Raw genomic sequence first — 24644 nt, 5'->3', positions numbered from 1 at the left:
ATTTATGGATTACCTCTCCTTCCTCTTTATAGCACTTTTATCCTGATTGACACAGGGTCTGCTATGATTATGCGACTGTGGGATACCCCCAACGAACTTGTTGCAGAGACTGGTGTTGGGGAGGGGGAATAATTGTTATGACTGTAGATGTGTGTGTGTGTGCACAGGGCCAATTTGCCTGTTCTGGGGGACGAAAACCCCAAGTTTCTGGGTGAAAAAACCCCCTACTTCCAGATGAGACTGCTAACTCACCTTTAATCAAAAGAAACCAGATAAAGGTTCCTCACGTCTTGGACGGGAACCCAGGTCTTTCTGACAAAAGGGCTTTGTCTATACTGACTGAGCTATGGAGGCTGTATATGGATTACCTAAAATATACAAACAGACCACACCCTTGTGACCCATAATTTCCCACCCACACACATACTCAAAGTAGCCAAACACTTAGCCCAAGATCTCTCTCCTCACTTCAAATCTTACTTGCTAAGCTTTATCCTGAAAGATACTGACAATGATGTCACTTTTGATATAGCCTCCCTATTCACTACAACACATCTAAAAAATAAGCCTTTCCCCCACAAAATCTTTTTATGGAACATTCTGAGAATATAGCCCAATCCCCTCTCAAACCTACAATATTGCTACGCTGCGTTAATGTGTTCTCTATTTGACTACATAACTGGGATATGTTGGAAATGTTTTTTTGCACACCTCAACAACACACACACATACCGACCACTGAATTAAAAACCTTTATGCAGATGTACATAAACATTACTTATGCAAAATACTTGGTCACGACATATTCTATGCGACTATTTAAGAATGCTGCTGTTCAGTAATCATCAGTAGTGTTGTTCATCACAATGGGAAAATTAAAAGGATCTTTCGGAGTTTGATAAAGGGCTTATTGTGGGTGCCTGTCTGGCTGGAGCCATGATTTTGTAAACAGAAGAGCTGACTGGTTTCTTAAAAAATTAGATATCCCAGGTGTTTAACCAGTGGAAAGACTGTCAGGAATTTATTTATTTTATTCATGTGGGGTTCCCCCTTATCCTTGACCGTTCCTTTTGACTGGTTGATCCCTCCTAATGAGGGATTAAAGTAGAGGGACAAAAGACCAGATAAAGGTTCCTCGCATCATGGACAGGAATCGAACCCAGGTCTTTCCTACCAAAGGGCTTCATCTATACTGACTGAGCTCTGGAGGCTCACATGGACAAACAGAACTTTCTGTGCAGCAATCGACCAAAACATTTAATGAAGGCTGTTCCCAAACCACGTCACCAAACCTTGCACAGGGAATTGAAGAGGATCAGTATTGGCAGTCGCATGCCTGTATGGAAACTGCTGATTTCTGTGAAGAATCAGAAAGTTTGTCTACAGTGGTGTCAGGAACACCATGACTGGAAGAATGGGAAAAGAAAAAAGTCATGGTTTGACAAGTCATGGTACATCTTGTTCTGTACCAATTGTAGGCAGAGAGTTTGGCAGGAGCCCATGAAACAAAATCCAAGCTTGCTTTGTAAACACAACTCAATGTTCTGGAGGTAGTGTCATGGTGTGGGGCATTTTCTGTTGGTTTCAGAATGGATCCCCTGATATTGCTGGAAGGTCAGGTGTCCAAGGAATATCTGAACATTGTTGCTGATCAAGTCCATCCTGCAATGCCGACTTGTTATGCAGAAGGCAGTTGTTTCATGGATGACAGGCTACTGTCCATTGCACAAGGACTGTTCAGCAGTGGTTTAGTGAGCATGATGACTTCCACCATCTTCCCTGGCCATCACAAAGCCCAAATCTGAATTGTATTGAGAATGTCATTCATGTTAGCAAAACAGATCTTGGAGCAAAGTCCTTTTGTTAAATATGAGCCAGTTAAACTACTGTCTGGTGAACACCTGGTCTGCTGTAGACAGACACAATCCAACACCTTGTGGAATCCATGCCACAAGGTGTTGGATTGCATATGTGCAATTACAGCACATATGCAAACTATACAGGGTGTTCGGGATAAATTTGACATATTTATAATTAATTATATTTTTCCGTAAGTTACATGTATTAACACACACTTCTCTTCATTTAAAAGTTTGGACCCTTCTTCATTCATATACAAGATGTCAGAAAGGATGGATAGCTGGAACCCACCTGAATCATGGAAGAGAATAACTTGTATCATGATGATTCGTGCCCGCCATCAAAATAAGGATATTACGACTGCTGCCCAATGCTCCCTGAATACAGTAAAAACAATCAGGCATGAACTAGAGACTTGCAATGGTGACTACGAGGATGTAGCAAGAAGAAAGATCCCTAGCAGACGATCTGATTGCGTTCGTACAGCAGAATTCCTCGCAAATCTGCAGGAACAGGTGTTGAAGAACCCTGGCATTGGAATTCGGGCTTTGTTCGTGGAGTTGCTAACTGTAGTCAAGCCCTGGATAACAAGGGTAGCCAATGGTAGGCCGTATGTATGGCAGCAGGATTCGGCCCCTTGCCACACCTCTGGGAAAAGTCAAAAATGGTTGTCTGAAAATTTCTACGACTTCACCAGTCCAAATGTTTGGCCTCCAAACTCCCCAGACCTTAACCCCATGGATTATTTTGTATGGGGCGCAGTTGAAAAAGACACCAATCGCACTTCCAGTAATACAAAAGCCCAGTTAATGGATAAAATTAAAACAGTTTTTGCGGCCCTTCCCAGGGAGACTGTAGCATCAGCTTGTTCGAGGTTCCGAAGCAGAATTGAAGCTGTGATCGATGCTAATGGTGGTTATTTTGAGTAAATCTTGTTGATAGTATTGTAATTAACTCTGCCTGTAATGTTTTTTTGTCAATTCATTAAATTTAATAGATACAAAGAAGATTTTCTTTTTCCTTACGAAACTGTCAAATTTATCCCGAACACCCTGTATATGTACTGTAATTGAAGCTTAAGGAGATTCAATATAGTATTGTTCTAATTCAGTTGCCTATGTGTGTGTTTATTTTCCCCTTTCTTTTTTAACATAATCCAGGAATTCTACTCCTTAGAGTGAATATGGAACTTCAAGTTATTTTGGGGTGGTGGTGGTGGTGTCACACTATGTGATGAAATTCTTCTCCCACTTAAAGACAATCACAAACAACCATTCTCACAGATGGATTCAAACCAGCAACCTGTTGATTGGAAAGTAGGGACTAACCACTCAGCCAGCCAGGCTGGCATACTGATATGTTTCATGTATATCAGCGTTTCCCAAATGATGGGTCAGGACCAGGCATCTGGTCACGAAAGCTAAATGCCGGATCGCCTAAAAAAACTCGAAAACCTAGGCGTTTCGTTTTTGGGTTTTCCTTTTTCACGAAACTCTAAAATACAAGTAAATAGCGTTTAATCGGGACTAATGAATAAATAATTTAATTAATAGAGACGAAAAACGTTTAATTTCTTTATATTTTTGTAAGAGGAAATGCTTCTTTATTATAATCATAATAAATGAAAACTCTATGGACATTCAAATCTGTTTTATTTTACCTATTGGCCATAAAAATTTTAGTGGATCACGAAGATGAAGTATTAAAATAACCGCGCCACATAAAAAAAAGTTTGGAAAACCTTGCTGTATATCATTTCAGACAGAGGATTTCAGGTGTTTCATCTTCACTATGATTTATCACTGGACATACTTGCAATAAGGCATTCTGTTCTGCAATTGCTAGATTTACTTACTTAGCTTGGAAAGAATCTCACTGTTTATTAGAGATGTCTTTTTTTTTCTTTTCTTTTAGCATTATTTAAAATAATTAATTTTTATAAGTTATTCCCTGCTAATTTGTTCTTTTTTTTTTTTTTTTTTTGAATTTTTACAACAAACACAGTAAAAATTGCATATTTTTAATGACAAAATACTGTTGTAAAATAATAATCCTAAATGAGCTGTGTAATCAAGTAAGGTGCTAAAACATTGTAAATTTATCCAGGTTGAAACCTGTTGTGCAAAAAAACATTACTTTCACATATTGTATTAATTAACTGCACTGGAGAGCATGTAACTGCTTGACTTATCACTGATTTAATCTTTCTGCCATTACTATTTTATTACTCAAATAGAATTTTTTTCTTTTGTTTTTATAGGGCCTGCTACTGTACGGATGGTATCAAATAATGCCTCACCACCAATAGCTATGCCTGTCCAAGTTCCTCCTGGACACATGGTACAACAAATTGTTGATGAAAATGGAACACTTCGTCACATAATTCTGTCACCTCAACCACCTGTAGCTGTTCCTGTGGGCACACCTTATGTAAGTATTTTACATTCTTGATAAAGTATGATGTGATATAAAACCATCTTATAGTTTGTTATAAATGTAAATTTTCTTGATTAAATCTTGTAAATAAAGGTGCATTAACTGGTTTGAGGAAGTCACTATACAAGACATCTTCAGCAAACAATGAGATGGCTAGTTTTTAGTATTTAGATTAATGATGACTTTTTATAGAATTAACATTACAAAAATTTTATTATTATGTGACACCTCCAGGGAATCCAAAGACTCATTGAGGAAGGGCATTACTCTATCACTCTCTGTCTCCACCACTCAACTACCATCATCTACACCAATGCCATCTACCACCCACTAACACCACTAGTATTTTCACAGACAATCATAAACATCTATGCTCACGGCAGGATTCGAACCCGCAGCCTTTTGCCTGAACACCTTATTCCTGCACACTTTTAATCTTTCTCCCAAGTAGAAGAAATAGGGTTTCCTGTAATGTATAATTTGTAAATTTATTTTATTTTTCTTGTATTATGTAAAAGTTGTTAATTATACATTACAGGAAACCCTATTTCTTCTGTTTGGAAGAAAGAATTAAAGTATGCAGGAATAAAATGAATTTTTGCAGTGTTGTTTCCTTATAAAAAGTCATAACTAATCTAATCCTGCAGTAAACTGTATTTTCACACCATGATTACTACAACACTACTGGAATGCTGTTGTGCATCCTGTACCATTTTGTCTTCTTCCAAATTTATTATTAGGCATCTACAGAAATTTAAGCAATACTTGTGCCACGAGATTTCTCATGAATTCACACGAAAACACAATTTTGCTGTGTTCTTCCCAATTCTCAGTCATTACTATGGATTTAGTATGTTAATATTATTGATCACTTAGGCCACTATCAAATTGGATCTTATGGCACAGGAGCCATACTCCTTGAACTCTTTCTTATACTACCAAGAAATCTGTTCTCAGTCTACTACTGTTAATTTATGGGCTTTGAATTATGACCATATTTGCTCAAACTGTTATGTGATATAGTACATGCTGTTTAAAATTTCAACTCTTCCTTAAAAATTATGAGAAATAATTAATAGGAGTTTGGCTATTTAGTTAATAATTATTACCTGTTTGCCAGGTTGTAAAAGAAGTGGTGCAGTGCTGTCCAATAGAGGGTTTACTGTTTAATAGGAAAATATCACCAAAAATTGAAATACAGTAATTGTTTGCTTATTACTCTGTTATGAATAGTAATCAAAATTGAAGAAGTCAGTACTACTCATGAAAATTAGAATGGAAAACAAATGACTAATATCAATTTTACATTTGTTTTGAAAAGAATCAGAGTAAACTATAGCCACAGGCAACATTTGTTTAATTGCAGTTCAAAGGATATAATTCCATATCATCTCCACATCAATCATAGGTATGCAAAAACTCTTATATTTAATAAAAATTATAGAAGAGGTTTAAAACAATGACTATAACATTTAAACCAGCTTTCTCTCTCCCATTTCGAGGATTCCAAATACTCTGCTCCTACAAGCACTCAAGCTATGGGCAAATAGCTGCTTACAAGAATACAGAAAACACACACACACACACACACACTATTCATGCAAGTATTAAAATAACTCAGTCTACTCAATGAAATAAAAGAAACCAAAATTATGCATAGTGCTCAAAACAAAGTTTTTTTTTTTTTTGAAAAACATTTGGCCAAAGCCAGAAAAAAACATTTTGAAACAGTGACCATCTATTCAATTAACCTTTATTCATGTCTTGGTGTGAAACTGCTTAATATAGACACACACGCACCCAGAAGGCACATGGTGATAAAATATCACTCCACTGTGAAACTGTTGTATTCACGACAGTTCAGGGGAGAACTGGAGGTCATTCCTGGAAACTGTATAAAGAGCGAGTGAGAAGCAATTTTTTTTTTTTTTTTCATGCAGAGTTGTGAATGATTGGAATGCCTTGCCTGAGAGTGTGGTGTCTGCAGAGAATTTGAGTGTGTTTAAAGCACGGTATGATGATCTGTGTGTATGATAAAAGGACATCCTAGATGAGTCTTTGATTCCATGGGGTCTTGAGTAATAATGCTATTGCATTTTGTAGGATCAACAAACATACACTGACAATTTTGAAGATGCCAAGAAATTATATTCCTAGTTTAATCCTTTATCCAAGTATAAGCAAACAAGTTTGTGCATGAAGTATCTTCACATATGGGCTACTTGTATATAGAGGCTAATGATTTCAAATTCAGTTACCTCAGTATCCCATTATGCAAAGCACATATCCTTTTGGGAGTGTGTACTGCTAAGCATTACGGGAAGGGCCACTACCTGACCAATTTCAACCTTTATTGAGCTGTCTCATCAGTGGGAACCAGACCCAGAAGGGATACCAAGGTTGAAGTAATGCAAATCATATATTTCCCATATACAAATAGTGAAAAGGTTATGTGGTGGCAGGGAAGATGGAAGTCGCTATCATGCTCACTGAACCACTGCTGAACAATTCTTGTGAGATAGACAGTAGCATTGTTGCCCATGAAACAACCGTCACCTGCTGGATAAAAAGTCAACATTGCAGGATGGACTTGATCGGTAACAATGTTCAGATATAAACAAGAATTTATTATTTATAACAAATTACAAACTTGGGTAATAAAATTTTTAAACAGTTAAATATCTGAGCTAACTTAATATTAATCTTAAGTTAATTTGACGAGACCTCAATAAAGGTCAACCAGTCTGAGTAGTAGTAGCCTTTCCCATAATGCATGCACAGCAGTACATACCCCCAAAAGGATGTGTGCTCTGCATTATGGGATAATAAGGCAATCTTTAATTTATAGTATAACCAAGTGAAAAACTTTCAACACATACTGACAGTCATTATTGAGCATTTGTTTCTGCACATATTATAGCCCATGATATTCTTCCCATTGAAGGGCCCTTTTTGACAGGGACTATTTTAAACAGTAAGGCATTTACAAACTATCTACAGAATTTTCTAGTTAACTATTTTAAAACTCAGAAAGCATTAATTACACTGTACTTTGCAATCTACATCAATGTTCATCCATTTTCTTGCCATTCCCTCTAGTTTTAGCATGTATTTCTTCATGAACAAACTAATATGATGACCTGGCAAAAGAGTGGAGAAAACATTTCTTCTTTGTTCATATGTGACTCAGAAACAAAGCATAGTAAGATCTTATTATTGGTTTTGCTTTTACTCACATGATGCCATTTTGTTAAATATATCTGATAATTCTGATATCAGTCTACTATAGACATTACATAATGATTACTGAATATACAAAAAATTATTTAAATTAGACATTTTTCTTTGAGTATGTGTTTCTGTTATTTTGTGCAATGTTTATTTAATAGTAAATGCAGGTGTCACCAAAAATTGTTGTCTCTTCCTGTCCTGTCAGGTATCTTCTCCTTCCAGGAGATTGACCACCATGTCCTATTCTGTGCCTCTCCGCTGCATTCCTCATATGAGAGATAGGTCCGGTCTTCTATATTTTTCATCCACTCCAATCTTCGTCTTCCTCTCCTTCTCTTTCCCTCAACAGTTCCTTCGAGAAGTGTCCTTTGTAGGCAGTTATGTCTCAGAATATGTCCTAAATAGCTGACTTTTCTCTTTTTAATTTCTTTTATCAGGCTCCTGTTTATGCTTACCATCTCTAGTACCTCTTCATTTGTCTTTCCATGATATCTTCATAATTCTGATATCTTCGCAGCATCCACATTTCAAAGGCCTCCAGTTTTTCGCACTCAGATTGGAGAGTGTCCATGTCTCTCTCTCTCCGTATAATAATGTGGGCCATATGCAAACATCTGGAGATTCTTAGTCTTGTTTTCAGATTTAATTCTCTAGATGTCTGTAGATTTTTCATATTGTTGAAAGTTGACCTTGCAATTTCAATCCTTTTTCTAATTTCATCTTCTGTCCTGCCATTTTCTGTTATCAAGTGTCCGAGGTATATGTATGTTTGCACTTGTTCTAATTTATTTCCTTTTATATACATACATCTTCAAGGCCCACCTTTCCTAATTGGGTTGTGGGGGCAACAGCTGCAAGAGGAACTTCCAATGGTCACGATCCTCTGCCACCAAGCTCAGGTGTTCTGGTGGAATTCCCAAACGTGTCCACCCAAGGTTTTGGATATAATCTATCCAGCGAGTCCTTGGCCTCCCACCCTCTGGCTTGGCAAAGAGGGGCCTGCTGAGGGAGCCTCTCGTGGCATTCTGACCAGGTGCCAGTACCAACGTAACTGTGATCTCTCAACACGGAGAAGCAGCGGTTGAGTATTGAGGGTTTCCCGAATTGCAGAACTTCTGACTGTCGAGTCTTGTTAGCCCCACAACCCCTCGAAGAAACCTCATTTCAGCCGCTTGAATTCGTGTCCACATTCTTTCGGTCATTACCCAACTCTCATGACCATAAGTGAGGATGGGGACATAGACTGTATTGAAGATAGCCAGCTTTGCCTTCTGGTTTAACTCCTGCTTCAATACTACCGAACGGCCTAGCTCCCACAATATTGAGCTTGCTAAGCCAATTCGAGTATCTAGCTCTACGTCCCATTTTCCTTCATTCGTGAATATGGACCCAAGGTATTTAAACTTCTCCACCTGCCTCATTGGGACTCCACTTACGTGTAGAGTGCACTGGGATGGTTGTCGTGAGACCACAAATGTTTCAGTTTTGGCCACACTGATCTTCATTCTGGCGTCTGCACAAACAGCTACAAACTTATCCAGGATCTGCTGGAGGTTATCAGTGGAAGAGCTAAGCAGAACTAGGTCATCTGCAAAAAGCAGACATCCAACGCTACATCTTCCAATTCTGACACACTCACTGCCTCGGCTGTGCCTATCAATCCAGTCCATAAATATGAAAAGGAGGGGTGACAGAACACACCCTTGGCAGAGGCCAATGGAGACTGTGAAATGTTCAGACTTTGTGCTGTTTACCTGACACAAAACTCTGGGCATTCATACAGGGACTTGATGGCAGCTAATAGTTGGCCATCCGCTCCATACTACTTGCCAAAGCTTATCCCGATCATATGCCTTCTCCAAGTCCACAAAACGTGTAGACATTCTTGGCATATTTCCAAGATTTCTTAAAGACTTGCCTTAAAGTGAAGATTTGGTCAGTTGTGCTTCTACCAGGACAAAAGCCACATTGTTCTTCCTGGAACTTTCACTCAACTATGCTCCTGCACCGTCTTTCCAAGCACTTAGCATACACTTTCCAAGGCAGGCTGAGCAGAGAGATGCCACGATAGTTACTGCAATCCATCTGGTCTCCCTTCTTAAAGACTGGAATTATTATGCCTGTCTGCCATTGCTTTGATGCTCGCCCAGATATCCAAGCAGCCTGACACACTCGATTCAGCCAGAGAACACCGTCTCGATTTAAGGCTTTTAACATTTTGGGCTGAATTTCATCATCCCCAGCAGCCTTACCCGATTTTATTGCTAAATGGACCTCTTCTACTGTGAGACTAGTCAATGCCCCTATCTGTACCTCTTGGATGTCCACAACTGCTGGGCCACCCGGGTTAAGAAGGCTCTCAAAGTATTCCCTCCATCTGTGGAGGATATCCTTCTCGGTTGTTAAAAGTGCACCATCAGAGGCCTTAATTGCCCTTGCTGTGCACAATTTTCTCCCTTGAAGGCGGCAGATGGTCTGCCAGAATACTTTGTTTGCATTTGCATAGGATGAGTCTAATCTTTCTCCAAAAGATTCCCAAGCGTTCTGCTTTACTGCCTCAGCAGCAGCTTTTCGTGCCTCAGCATACCGCAAACGCATCTCAGGTGACCTGACCCTAAGCCATGTTAGGTTTTTTTCTGAGGTCTCTCAAAGATGCAGTCTGTTCCCAGTCAAGATTAGTTATTAGCTAATGTCTTTTCTGTCCATGCCTAGTTTTGAAAGGATTTCAATTTCCTTTTATCATCATCATCAAATTCCTGCCACGTATCCTCAAGGGGTGTACAGGATATGATAGTACTACATGAAAAATATACATCATTACTAACTTCCTATCTACAATTTTCCTCCAAATCAGTCTGTTACTTGTGAAGACTCCAACATTACCAGATCTTATACTTCAATTGTCTAAGGCACTTTTTACCGTATCATTTCAACTATATCTTGGTCTTCCTTTGGGTTGTTTTCCTGCCAACCTGGCAGAGAACACTTGTTTTGCTAATCTTTCCTCGCCCATTCTGTTGAAGTGACCATACCACCTGAGATTAGCTCTGCTAACACATTCCTGGATGCTGACAATGTCAAGTTCTTTCCTAATATTCTCGTTTTTAATATGATATTGCCATTGATACCATCTGTTCACACCACTAATCTTTCCCAGGACTCTCATATCTGCGGTCTCTAGTCTTTGGTCAAGTGTTTTACTTCTGACCCAGCTCTCCGATCCATAAGTTAAAACTGGTTTGAACACTGTCTTGTATACAGCTAATTTAGCGTTCTGACTAATTTCTCTCTTATTCCATATGAATTTATTCATTTGACTTCCCACCATACCAGCTTTGTTGATTCTGTTGTCCTTTTCCATATTTAATTTACCATCTTCACTAAAAATCGTGTCTAAGTAGCTGAAATGTTTTACTTGTTCCACAGGTTCTCCATTCACAACACAGTTGACATTTTCAATGATTCTGTCTATTTTCATTGTCTTTGTCTTTTTATTGCTGACCTTCATACTATATCTATTACAACAGCTATTCAATTTAGTCAGGGAATCTTGCAAACTTCTAGCAGATTTATTAGAAGTATAACATGCATAAAGCAAAGAGCTGACATTAACATCTCCAATTCTGATATCATGTTTAATACCATTTTCCTTATGTACATCCTTGTCTCACACCAGATTTAACATTAAACCATCTTCCTGTACTTCCTTCAATTCTAACTGCTGACTTACAACTCAAATAAAGACTAAGTATTGCTTGATATAATGCCCCATTGACACCATATAACTGCAGTGTATTGAATAGCTTCTCTCTTGGCACCTTTTCATATGCCTTTTCCAAATTGACAAAACTTAAATACAGATCTTTGTTATATTCCCATGATTTCTCCACTATTTGTCGTAAAGTGAAGATCTGATCCTGACAGCCTCTATTTGACCTGAATCCAGCTTGTTCTTCACCAAGCTTTTCTTCCACAATTCTTCTCAACCATTTCTCAAGTATACTTGCATATATCTTACCAGGAACACTCAGTAATGAAATGCCTCTGTAATTCTGACATTCAGTTTTATTTCCCTTTTTATATATAGGTAGTATGAGAGCTTACTCCAATCATTGGGAATTCGTCCCTCTCTCCAGGCTTTCTGAACTATGCAGTGCAGCCACTGTAAGACTTTTATACCACATACTTCAGCATTTCTGGTCGAATATCATCTACTCCTGCTGCCTTTCCACATTTCAAGCCTTTGATGGCTTTTTCTACTTCAAGTATGGATATGTATTCCTGACTGCATGCCTGGTCAGTGTTTTTTTTTTATCACTGTGCTGCCATCACTGCTTGTTTCATATAGCAAATTTTCAAAGTAATTACTCCATACTTTGAGGATATCTTTTTCTCCCATTTTCATTTCACCTTTATCATCTCTCTTTTTTCCAGCACTCTTTTCTCCATTCCTAAGCTTCTTCAACAACCTCCAGAATATTTTGCCACCTTCTTGATATTTATTTCTTATGTTCTTGCCAAAGCCCATCCATGACTTTTGTTTAGCTAGATTTATACACTGTTTAGCTTTCTTACATTTATCTCTGTATTCTCTAAGAGCACAAGCTGACTTATTTGCCAGGAACTTTTGATATGCTCTCTTCTTTTCTTTCACTGCCTCTTTAACTTCCTGTGCCCACCATGGAGTTCTAATTTTTCTATCCTTGCAGACAAATTCACCACATGTCTCTCTAGCTGAATCAATCAGGGTTTTTCTTCAAGGCTTGGCACTGAATCTCCAAGGTTTGGTTCCTGTTCTCAAACTCTTTTATTTTTCCTTCAATGATCTTTGTGTATTTTAGTCTACAGTTCACATCTGAGAGCTCCTCAACTTTTATTCGCTTTAAAACTTTCTTACATGTCATTCTTTTCAATATGAAATTCAATTTTATCCTGCTCAAGACTAAATTGTGATCATTTCAAATATCCTCTGTACACTCTGGTGTCCTGCACCAGGGAGAAAATATTACTATCAACAATAACATAGTCAATGAGACTTTTCTTATTTCTTGCCTCTTCTCTCCTTGTGAATTTGTGTATTTTTATGTTGGAACATGGTGTTAGTAATAACCAGTCCACGTCCTGAGCAGAACTCCAACAGGTATTTGCCATTATTATTAGCTTTGCTCTTTTCTCCAATTTTCCCAAAATATTTTTGTATGTCTGGCAATCACTTCTTACTCTGCTATTTAGATCCCTAACAAGGACCAACTTTTCCTTTTTCATTGTGTCAGTAGCTTTCTCTAAAGCCTCAAAAAATGCCTCCATTTCTACCTTAGTAGAACCTTCTGTGGGACAATAGGCACAAATAAGTCTCATTGTCCAGTTCCCCCTGCTATTTAGATCCCCAACAAGGACCAACGTTTCCTTTTTCATTGTGTCAGGAGCTTTCTCTAAAGCCTCAAAAAATGCCTCCATTTCTACCTTAGTAGAACCTTCTGTGGGACAATAGGCACAAATAAGTCTCATTGTCCAGTTCCCCATTCTCATATTTGCCCACATCACTCTACTTGACACTGCTTGCCATTCAAGACGATGAGCCTCGTATTTTGTGTTGAATACTATGGCTACCCCTTCTTTTCCTTCATTGTCATTGCCTGAATATAACATTTTGTATTTATTGCTCAGAAAGATCTCACCAGTTTTGGTCTTTTTTGTTTCAGTTACCTCCCCCCCCCCCCCCCTAATGTCGATCTGGTACTTATCTAATTCCTCCGCTAGCTCCATTTCTTTGCCATTCAGGCTTCTTATGTTGATAGTTCCGATCTTTAACTCTGGTGATGTTGAGTTGGGGCGTGTTTTCAGATTTGTTCCAGTAGCTGACTTTTCGCTGTTCGCCCTTGCGAAAACAACGGGGGCCTTGTTTAACCAGGCAACGCCCCAGCCGGCATGAAATTTTGTCATGTTGTACCATCATTTTGTATTTTGGTTTAACTAATAGGAATACAATTTGGTCTGCTAAATCCGAAATTGCCAGCCCATCCTCATTCGTTCAGTATCCAGGTAGATACCCAAAAAAGGTGAGGATTGGACATTAGGTCAGAAGCCCTGGTCGGTTCTCCGCATTCCTTTAAAGGCTATGTGGAGGTCTCCTCTCAGTTATACAGCTTTGACCCTTAAGCATCCCATTTCTTTTTATATTGATAAATATTTTTGGTATTTCCTTTTCTCTTGAAATTATCATGATTTTTGTCTTTTTAAAATGGAAACCGAGGCCATACTGTTTGCTGTACTTGAGGGTTTCCTCTATAAGTCTTGAGATCATATTTGTTTTCAGCTAGAAGAACAGTGTCATCTGCATATCTTAAGTTATTAATATTTCTCTCCCCTACAGTGATTCCTTTGAGGTTAGTAAATATTTCTTCTCTGTACAGGTTAAAGAGAATTGGAGACGAGACACAGCCTTGTCTCACACTTTTCTCTACTGGGAATTCTTCTGAGGTCTCTCAAAGATGTAGTCTGTTCCCAGCCAAGATTAGTTATTAACTAATGTGTTTTCTGCCCATGCCTAGTTTTGAAAGGATTTCAATCAATTGCTCATGTTGAACATTGTCGAATGCCTTTTTGTAATCTATGAAGCAGAGGTATACATCTTTTTATTTTTCTAGACATCTTTCTATGATGGTTGTGACATTGAAAATATCTTCTCTTTTACCTACATTTTCCTTCAATCCACTTTGTATATCATTTATTTCTATGTTTATTTTCCTTTTATTTCTTTCAAGAATAACATATAGGAGGACTTTTGATACTTGACTAATGAGGCTAATTGTCCCGAACTCTTCACATCTTGTAGCTTTTGTTTTCTTGGGAATTGGAACGAAAATTGAGTGATTAATATCTTTGGATAGAAATCCAGTCTCGTATATCTTATTGCAAGAATTTGTTAGAAATTGCAGTCCTACTTCATCGAGCCCTCAACAATTCTGCCAAGATATTATCTATTCCTGCAGCTTTATATGGTTTTAGTTTCCTGATGGTGTTTTCAACTTCACAAAGTAAAATGTGTGGTCCTTCTAAATCAGTCTGTTCGGGAATATTATTTCTTTGTTGCTCGTATAATTTCCTTGTGTATTAATCCGTCTTTCCATGATTTCTTTTTTATCCATTAGAATATGGTCTCTAATGACACGTGCATGATTTACTGTATTTGTCTTACTTGTCATTTCTCTGATCTTTTCATACATTTCTGTGCATTTATTCTTAATCCATTCCTCTTTGGCTTTCCTGCATTCTTTTTTTATTTCTTTATTAATGAAATATTCAGGTTTGTTCTTTAACTTTTTTCTTTGTTCCATCAACTTTAATATTTTTTCATTTATCCAAGGTTTATTCCCTTTCCTTTTTAATTGTGGGAGTGTATTTTTGGCTGCTTCATTGATGCTATTCTTGAATGTTTGCCAGTTCATGTTAATATCATCAATTGGTGTTCTATTTTCTGTGTGAGTTGTTGTGTCAGACTTGTTAAAGGATTTTGTGAATTTTTTTATAAAGCAGTCTTTAACTTCTTGATTGTTAAGTGAGCCTGAATTATAAGTTTCTCTTATGAATGGTTGGCTGTAAAAATTTAACTGGGTACCACACACACACACACACATATACATATATATATATATATATATATAAAATCATGTGCACTTTTGTCTTTCATGTGACATTTTATGGAATGTTTATTACAAGCTATATTACATAAATCTAGCATATTCACTTAGGTATTTTTTATTGGGGAATTGCTTTTGCTTTAGTGCAAAAGACAGAACTTTCATTGATCATGAGAATATTGTTGTGGTGCTATATGCAGCCTCTTATTTTAGAGATTAGCATCAATGTGTAATCAAATTAATTAAATTTAAACACTTAATTAAAACTCGAGGTTTCTCTTTCACCAGGGAAGATTTTCACAGTATGGTGGGGAAAAAAAAGTAAATAACTATTAAAGCCCATCGACTGTCAAAGTTCAGCAGGTTTTTTTTTATTATTATATATATATATATATATATATATATATATCACTATACCATACTATATTCAGTGTTAGGAAAATAACTTAGAACAGTAGAACTGTCAAGAGCAGTTTGCATACTTTACCACTCATGTATTACTTTACTGCTATGCATTATTGCATACTTTGTAATACAGTAATCTGCATAGGTTCTGTTGCATCTTGCTTGCACAGTAGCATGCCCCCCCCCCCAATACTATGTTATTGTTAAAATGAGTATAATTGGCAATAAAATATGATATACAAGTATCTGTTGTTTTGGTTGAAGATTAGGTGTTGCACAACTTGCATTCTAAGATTTTTGGGGATTTAACGGCAGTGGTTTGAGAAATAATTTATTACTGCATATGTTGTTGATGGAAGTTTTTTCGCTTGGCTATGCTACCAGTTATATATTTGTTTAATCCTTTATCCAAGTGTAAGCAAACAAAGTTTGCACCTGAATTATTTTCAGGACTGGGACAACTTGTGGTAAAGATGGTATAAGTTCTGATCACTTGCCTTCTTCTTCTGCAGCTTCTCCCACTTAAGTGGGGTCACTGTTGATTATGAGTCCCCTCCACATCCTCCTGTCTTGGGCTGTCACCACATCCAAGTTCTTCATCCTCAAGTCCTCTTCTACCAGCTCCCTCCATCTCTTCTTTGGTCGCCCACGCTTCCTCCTTCTTTGCAAATCCATCTGCATGACCCTTCTTCCCACATATTCGACCTCCCTCCTCATCACATGACCAAACCATCTCAACCTTACCTCCTGTATCTTCACTCCTAAGTTCGTAACTTTCACTGTTCCCCTTACATAGTCATTTCTCAGACGATCCTTTCTGGTCATACTGCACATCCACCTAAGCATTTTCATCTCTGCTACTTCCATCCTGCTAATGTTATTTTTCCTCAGGGCCACAGTTTCTATAGCATACGTCATAGCTAGCCTCACTACCTTCTTATCACATAACACTCCAGCCATCTCCCTCCAGTTCTTCCAACCTGCTTGTATCCAGCATCCCACTTCCTTCTCAGCTCCATCTTCTTCCACTGTTGAACCTAAACATCTAAAGTCCCTCACCTTCCTGATGACATTTCCTTCCAGCTCCGTCTCCTGGCCGCCACCCACTGTGCAACACATATACTTTGTCTTATTTCTGCTCAGTCTCATACATCTCTTCCAGTACTTAGTATCCCATAATGCAAAGCACACCTCCTTATGGACATGTATGCTGCTGTGCATTAAGGAAAGGGTCACTACCGAGACTGGTTTCGACCTTTATTGAGGTCTCGTCAGTGGGAGCCGGACCCAGAGGTGGTGATACTAAGGTGGAAGTAATGCAGAAGTATGAACACTTGGATAAAGGATTAAACCAAATATATAATTTGTATATGCTGTTGTAGACCCTAGTCACATTGTACCTTGGCATATACAAACAACTATTTCCTTTTTCAAAATGATTATTTTGTGTTTGCCCATCATATATAAGATGACCACAAATTTTGTTTACTGCTGACAGCTTCTTACACATTAATATAATGTAGGCAAAAAATATCACAGAAGGTATTTTCTTTACTGTAATTTATGAATGAGGTCTTCCCAGATGAGATAATCAGTAATATTATGTTTGTACCAGTCTTTAATTTAATACCGTAATTAATGTGATCACCAGTAAGGTTTCATTAGGATTTAAAAATCCTACATGCTTGCAGTACTGAAACGAAATCTTTATATAAAAAAATAGAATATGCTGATATATCAGCATACCAACATGGCAGAAGCTTATTAGAACACAGTATATTACTAAAGAACATAGACAATTGTTTGATGTTTTGCATTGCCAAATTCAAAGTTCAAATTTTATACTTGGAGTATAAGATGACCACTGCCCTTCAATTTTTTTTTCTAACTTTAAATATCATTTTATATTATTAAGAGAGACCTCCAGGAAGTCAGGAATTCATCGAGTCCCTGACTTCCTGAAGTCAGGAACTTGATGAGTTATAATCCTTTCAGAAGTTTGCAGGTCTCAATCATATCACCCCTCTTTCTCCTGTTTGCTAGTGTCTGCAGCCTACAAATTCTCAATCTGTATTCCACAATCCTGATACCACTTTTCAACACTCACTCTCTCTCCACTATATCAGAATCACTATGGTAACCAAACCCGCACACAGTAGTTCAAGTGAGTTCTTATCAAGGCCTTGTAAAGAGGTAAAATGGCATTCTTATCTTTACATGTCAAGGTTTGTTTCAGCATTGCCATTATTCTCTGAGTTGTATTTACAATTTTTGCTATATGATGCTTGAACTTCCTGTCTATTAACACTCTACAATCCCTAGCCTCATCAGTTTCTTCAAGTATAATCCCACCAATATAATACAGCATTAGATATCTAATCACATCAAAGTGCATGACTTTACATTTATTAACATTGAAATGACAGCCATTTCACATGCCCACAATTTCAGCCTATTCAAATCATTGTGAAAGTACTGCATATCAGCCAGCACTCATGATTACCTTACCCATCTTCACATCATCAGCAAATAGCTATATGTCGCATGTCAAATCCTTTCCAATGTCATTAATGTACAGCTTGAATAACAATGGACAAAAGACTGATCACCTGAGGCAAACAATTGGTTACGTCGAATCTTGCAGATTCACACACCCATGTATGACTTTTTGATCTGTCAGTCAGCCATCCTCTTATCCATGCCAATAGTTCATAATTCAATCCCATATTCTCCAATTTATGCAAGAGTATTTCCATGCTTCTATTCCCCTTGTTTAACTCAGGGGTAACATTATGTGAGCAAATTGTATGCTAGTTATATGTTAACATACGAGGGTGGTCTGAAAAGTCCTCCTTGGCCCCGACCATAGATAGCAACACCATCGGCACGATTTTTTTCCTAAGTTGGTACATCTGTCATAAGCATCATGTGAAATTGCAAGCTATTCTATCAAGTAGTTTGTTTTATACAGCTGTCTGAAGCAAAAGTGTTGTCTGTATCGTTGAAATGGATAAAATTTAGTATCGTGTGGTTATCAAATTCTTTGTAAAAGAAGGTTTAACGCCAAAAGAAATTCATTTGAAGTTCATAAAAGTTTATGGGCACTCTTCTCCTTCATTTTCGACAATTAAGAAATGGGCTGCCGAGTTTAAACATGGGAATACCAGCCTTGAAGATGATCCACGTGAAGGATATCCAAAAAGTGTAATAACACCAGAAATCATTGATCAAGTGCAAGATATGGTATTGGATGACTAGCGAGTCAAAGTGTATGAAATTGCTGAGACTATAGGCATTTCAAAAGAACGTGTAGGATATATTTTGCATGAAGAATTGCAAATGAAAAGGCTTTGTGCAGGATGGGTGTCATGCTTACTTACATCAGATCAAAAATGCACTTGCATGAAAATCTCTGAACAGTGCTTGGAGCGTTTTAACAAGAATAAAACTGATTTTGTGTATCAATTTATTACTATGGATGAAACTTGGATTCACCATTACACACCAGAATCCAAATATCAGTCAAAACAGTAGACAGAAGCCAGTTGTTCAGCACCAAAGATGACAAAGTCAGTTCCATCAGCAGGAAAGGTCATGGCATCGGCATTTTGGGATGCTCATTTTGTTTATTAATTATCTTGAAAAGGGCAAAACAATAACTGGCGAATGTTATTCCGATCTTTTAACCAGACTAGATGAAACAATTCGTGAGAAAAGACCTGGTTTGCGGAAGAAAAAAATCATCTTTCATCAGGACAATGCCCACAAAGGTGTTTTGGCAATGGGAAAATTAAGAGATCTGCACTATAAATTGTTGGAACATCCACCCTATTACCCAGATTTGGCTCCGACTTCTATCTCTTCCCAAAACTAAATAACTCTTTCTTGCTGGTCGGTGTTTTTCTTCGAATCAAGAGGTGATTGCAACTGTAGTTGCAGATCTTGCTGAGAATCACTATATGGATGGGATAATGGCACTGGAGCATCGCTGGAATAAATGTATTAGTCTTAAGGGAGATTATGTTGAAAAATAAAAATTTTGAAATTATAAATTCGTTAGGCTGAGAACTTTTCAGCCTACCCTCATACATGGCCCATCAGTGGTTTATTAACTTTTTCTTTTCAGTTAATAACAGGTTTTGAATCTGGGATGTTATTATGAAAATAAGCTAACTTAAGAATTAAAGAGATCGAGTGAGAGACAAAGTAAATTCAAAATTAATCTTTATTAACAAAAATATTATTACGAGGAGGGGTCTGATTACGTTCTATATAAAGTTCTGATAAATACCTATAACAAAAATGATATTAAAGCAACTGTATAACCACAAGATAGAACAAGTTACCTTCATAACAGCTACTAGTATGTTCTTTCTTGTGGTTATATCAGTTGCTTTAATATCATTTTTGACTGGGTGTTTATCAGAACTTTCCAGATCCCCTCGTAGTATAAAGCATATGGTATTGCATGGGTGTGTGTCTGTGCGTAAAACATTTGCCTTGCAAGCACTACATAAAAAACTGTATTATAAATAAAGCTTAGGCTCTTAAAAAAAAAAAGGGCCTACAGAACTCAACATTAAACAAAGAACAGAGATTATACAAGATTTCCTCTCTTCAAGATTTGATGAGAATGTATAAACAAAGGCAGTTAACTTGAAACTTATCAAGAACAGATTCTTCCTCTCTCAATAGTGGCCATTCAAAAGTAATTAACCAACTCATGCCTGTTTTTTTCTTTGAAAACAAAAAATTTGTACGCAACCTTTCTTGAGTAAAATATTATTTCTTCATTCATGTCTTTTTTTAGCATACCAGTTTCTTTTTCTATTTCTTTGAAACACAAAAATAATTTTTAAGTTGCTTTTCCCTTCTGGAAACTTCTTCCTTAACTTGGAGCACAAAAAAAACATCTCTTTTGTGTTTACAAAATTTAACTAGAATAAGCTTGCTGTTTAAAGTATCAAAAACTGTCATTACTTCAGGAGAAATCATAATTATTCTTATCACTTTTATCCACACTCCACCTTATCTTCTTTTGAAAGAAAGTCATTGTTAATTTTGAGAGAACTGTTTGTTTTCATTATAATGCTCTTTTCAACTATTTGATTTAAGAAACTTGTTTTCCTTTAAATTACATTTCTTCCCTAAACCTCTGAATTTCAGAACCACTCCTGTTCTAAATAACAGCCATTCTTTTCTCTCTCTCTCACTATATCAACTTCCTCCTTGGAAATACAAACTTTGCACAAGTGACTACTGACTAGCATGGCAAATAACATTGCAGCAAAAACTGAAGTAAAATCATCACTTGCTGTGTAACAATATTACAGTTCCTTAAAGCTATGAAAAGCTAATCAGAAAGAAGATTTAACATTTTTAAATTACATAATTAAAACTAATTATTGAAATGAATAAATAAATTGCAATTTTATTATTATTACTATTTAACGCCTCCAGGGAGTCTAAAGACTCATCGAGGGAGGTCTCCTACTCTACAACTCTCCGTCTCCACCAATCCATCCACCTCAACTACCTTCCTCATCTACCACCCACCACTAGTATTTTCATAGACAATCACAAACATCCATGCCCACAGCGGGATTCGAACCCGCAGCCTTTTAGCTGGAGAGCGGATATGCTAACCACTTGGCCAACCAGGCCAGTAATTTATTTATTTATTAAATAAATAAATTAATAAATAATTGCAATTAAACAGGCAGTAACTATATAAATATTTCTCTTATACAAAACATTACTAAAGAAATTTCTAATTCTGTATAATGTATTATCAATTTACATTTAGTGAAATGTCTAATATCAAAACTAAAGCTTATCCTTATTTCTTTATTCAAAATTAGCCATTGCTAAAAATTTAATAAATGTAAGACAATCTGATATCACTAAATAGCAGATATCCTATGACTTAAATAAGTCATAGGATATCTTATCACTTGTGTTGGTAAACATCATCATGTTTACCAACACGAGTGATAAGACTAAATAAGTCTTAGTTCATAAATCATGTATTATTTGTGGACTGAAGAAAGAAACCATATCTTAAGATCTACACAGAATTCTCATAATTTTTTTTAAGAGCTGAAGCAGTAACAACTGCCAAATGTCCAGCATCGGAAGCATCAGCACCCACACCAAAAACAGGCTTAAGTCAGCTAGTTTCTTAAAGAACCGAAGTCTACAACTTTGCCTTTGCCATACGTGTCAGTAAAGAATTTTAATGGTTTATTAACAACACAGAAGTAAAAACACTGAATACTTTAATCCATTATTTTCCTTAATAGTAACTGAAGCATTTAAGGATAAATAACAAGGTAAAAACAAAGTAACTGGAATAAGGACAGAATATCAAGAAGACATTTAAATATGGACAAAATGGATTCACAAATTGTGTACTTGAACACCCTATGTACAGTTAGATGGAGAAAACTTAGTCAAAAAATGAGTTTCAAAAGTGACAGTTTTTTTTTTCTGGGAATCTGTGCTTTACACATGAATGTAAAAAAAACAACAACATCCAAACATCTGTGCCTTTGTAGTTCATCTGGTTCTAACAATGCCCTTTTTGAAAAAAAGGCATTGTCACTCAGATGATATCATTTTGTAAATGTATAATATAGTTCTGATATCAGTCTACCATGGATGATGATATTTGTTTTCTTTGCGCATACAATAATGATTATTTAAATTTCGTTGAGTATCTGTTTTTCTTATTATCCCATATGGGATGCAAAGAATCCTTATCACAACTTTTCAATTGGAGATGAGCTGGTTGGTTTCATGTGAAGGTGGCAGGTTTTTTCGTCCTGTAAATTGAGCCATAATACACTATGCAGACAGCGTTAACTGTCTTGTCAGAGCATTAATTAGATATCTATTAGGCTAAATTGAAAATATCTACAAACAATGACATCTACTGCCCAACAATAGCATATTTTGTTTGTAAACTAAGTGTTGTCTGGTTGATTTATCTGTAAGCAGCATGAAAACCAAAGTTTCTGAGAAAAAAAATTGTGCTGCCTCCATATGAGATCAGAGAACTTGCTAGACAGGCCTGAATATTTGAATGCTTGCTTGATATTCTGTTTCTTATTAAAACTATTATGCATTGTTATCTTTATGTCTCAATTATTGTTAAGCAAATACTAAATTAAAATATTCAGAATTTTTACTAATTTATTAATGATACAAAGTTATTAATAAATCATTCAAGGTCTTTATTTATCCTTCTGCCTCAATTACTGTTAAGCAAATACTTGTGCCACACGACAAGAAAGCTTGTCACGTGGCAGTCTATCAAAAGTCTTTGCAAAATCTAATTATATGGATTTTGCAAAGTTTGTCACCTTGTTATAGTTCATAAGTAAGTGAAACATGATCTCCCCTTAACAAACCCATGCTGATAACTACAGAGAATACTGCTGTTATCAACAATTTCTGTATTCTACTTCTCACAATCTCTCAAGTACCTCAATTGCAACTCCAGATATACAGACCATCCTATAATTTGGGATAACAACATGAAGTTGTTAATAAATCATTCAAGTCTTTATTAAGTTTAGAATTAGGTACTGGAAGAATGACGGTTTGTTGTGCCCTTCCATTAGAAAAGGCTTACGTTTGATTCTCGTCATGACGGGAGGAATCTTTATACGGACTTTTTCAATCGAAGGCGAGTTAGCCAATCTCATACGGAGGTAGCAAGGTTTTTCTCCCAGAAACTCGGGTTTTTCATCCTGCATACAGACAAATCGGCACTTCAGAACACATGCAATTTACAGACAAAAAATACTAGCTCTGGTGATGGTGGTGGGTGGTAGATGACGTTGATGTAGGTGATTAGTAGTAGAGGTTCTATGTAGTATTGGAGAAGGAAAGTTGTACAGTAGGTGTCCTCCTGCAATGAGCCTTCAGACTCCTTAATATTTAGGTCAACAAAAATATAACAGTACCTAGTTAATAAAAAAAAAAAAAGTACAGTTTAAATAACACTCTTAGACAACATATCCAAGAAGACTTATTGCAAATAACTATATATTTTATAAAGTGACATGGACATAATCATGATTTCACTTATCCATGCAAAAAATTTAATAAATTTCAGTAATTGCACACAGCAAGCGATCCTGTTTGTATACTCCACTGTATATGCACATTATTTTTATTGAATGGTAGTGTAACAGATAATGTAGTAGTTTTCATTTTGACTTGCTGAATTCAGGTTTTTAGTTACTGTATAAAGGAAATTCAGGAAGGAATATTTACAAGAGCCACCTACTTGACATGGCATAAACAGTTGTAACTTATTTTGATAAATTATGGAAACTACAACTGTTAAGAATAATTACTTTAATTTCCCAACATTTTGACCTTGAGGTCATCATCTGGCGTGCATGCATGCATGCATGCACACACACACACACACACACACACACACACACACACACACACACACACACACACACACACACAGAGAGAGAGAGAGAGAGACAAGCCATATTACATTTCAAACAGTATGCCAAAGTGGCAGTGCTTTGATCAACCATTATTCTACTAGTCTGACCTTTAGTGAATTAAAAACAACTATACATCAAAGTTCTATCCTATTTATAACATTGTCAGAGAACAAATTCATATTAATACTTTTAATACAGCAAAGACATTATGAAACCATCTAAAGCACCAGGAATAGAACAAACCTGAGGAGAAATTTTACAAGCACTAGACGAAGAAGCAAAATGGAAATTATATAAAATGATCAATCAAATGTACACAACTGGAGAAATCCCAACAGATTCTGACAAAAGTATTATGTTAGCAACCCCCCCCCCCCAAAAAAAAGCCAGAGCACAAGCATGTGAAACACCAAATGCTAAGCCTATTACTCCAGTTTTAAAATCATACCTAGATTTATCTATTGCTGTACTGAAAGAAAAATAGAAGAACATTTACTTTCTGACTGGTCATAGTAAAAGCACTTGGAATAAACATACACACACTCATAATATTCATTGATATAGAAGTAGCTCTTGACAACACTAAATGGAATATAAT

At 36.6% G+C, this 24644-nt stretch overlaps 1 protein-coding gene across 2 annotated transcripts in view; it reads left to right on the top strand.

Annotated features, from left to right (window-relative positions):
* LOC150093092 (fibronectin type-III domain-containing protein 3A-like) overlaps positions 1-24644 on the top strand; it is a 557362-nt gene that overhangs the window by 39967 nt on the left and 492751 nt on the right. For both annotated transcript variants that reach the window (XM_090414067.1, XM_090414066.1), the window contains exon 3: positions 4121-4290. In XM_090414067.1, the coding sequence (XP_090270193.1) occupies positions 4121-4290 (170 nt within the window). The remainder of the gene's footprint in view (positions 1-4120; positions 4291-24644) is intronic.

This window comes from Typopeltis vanoorti, chromosome 24, assembly GCF_054136105.1.
Source record: "Typopeltis vanoorti isolate ZY-2024b chromosome 24, IOZ_Tvanoo_1.0, whole genome shotgun sequence".
NCBI classification, from domain to species: domain Eukaryota; kingdom Metazoa; phylum Arthropoda; class Arachnida; order Uropygi; family Thelyphonidae; genus Typopeltis; species Typopeltis vanoorti.
The sequence above is the reverse complement of the archived record's forward strand: the minus strand, read 5'-3'. Positions and strand labels throughout refer to the sequence as shown.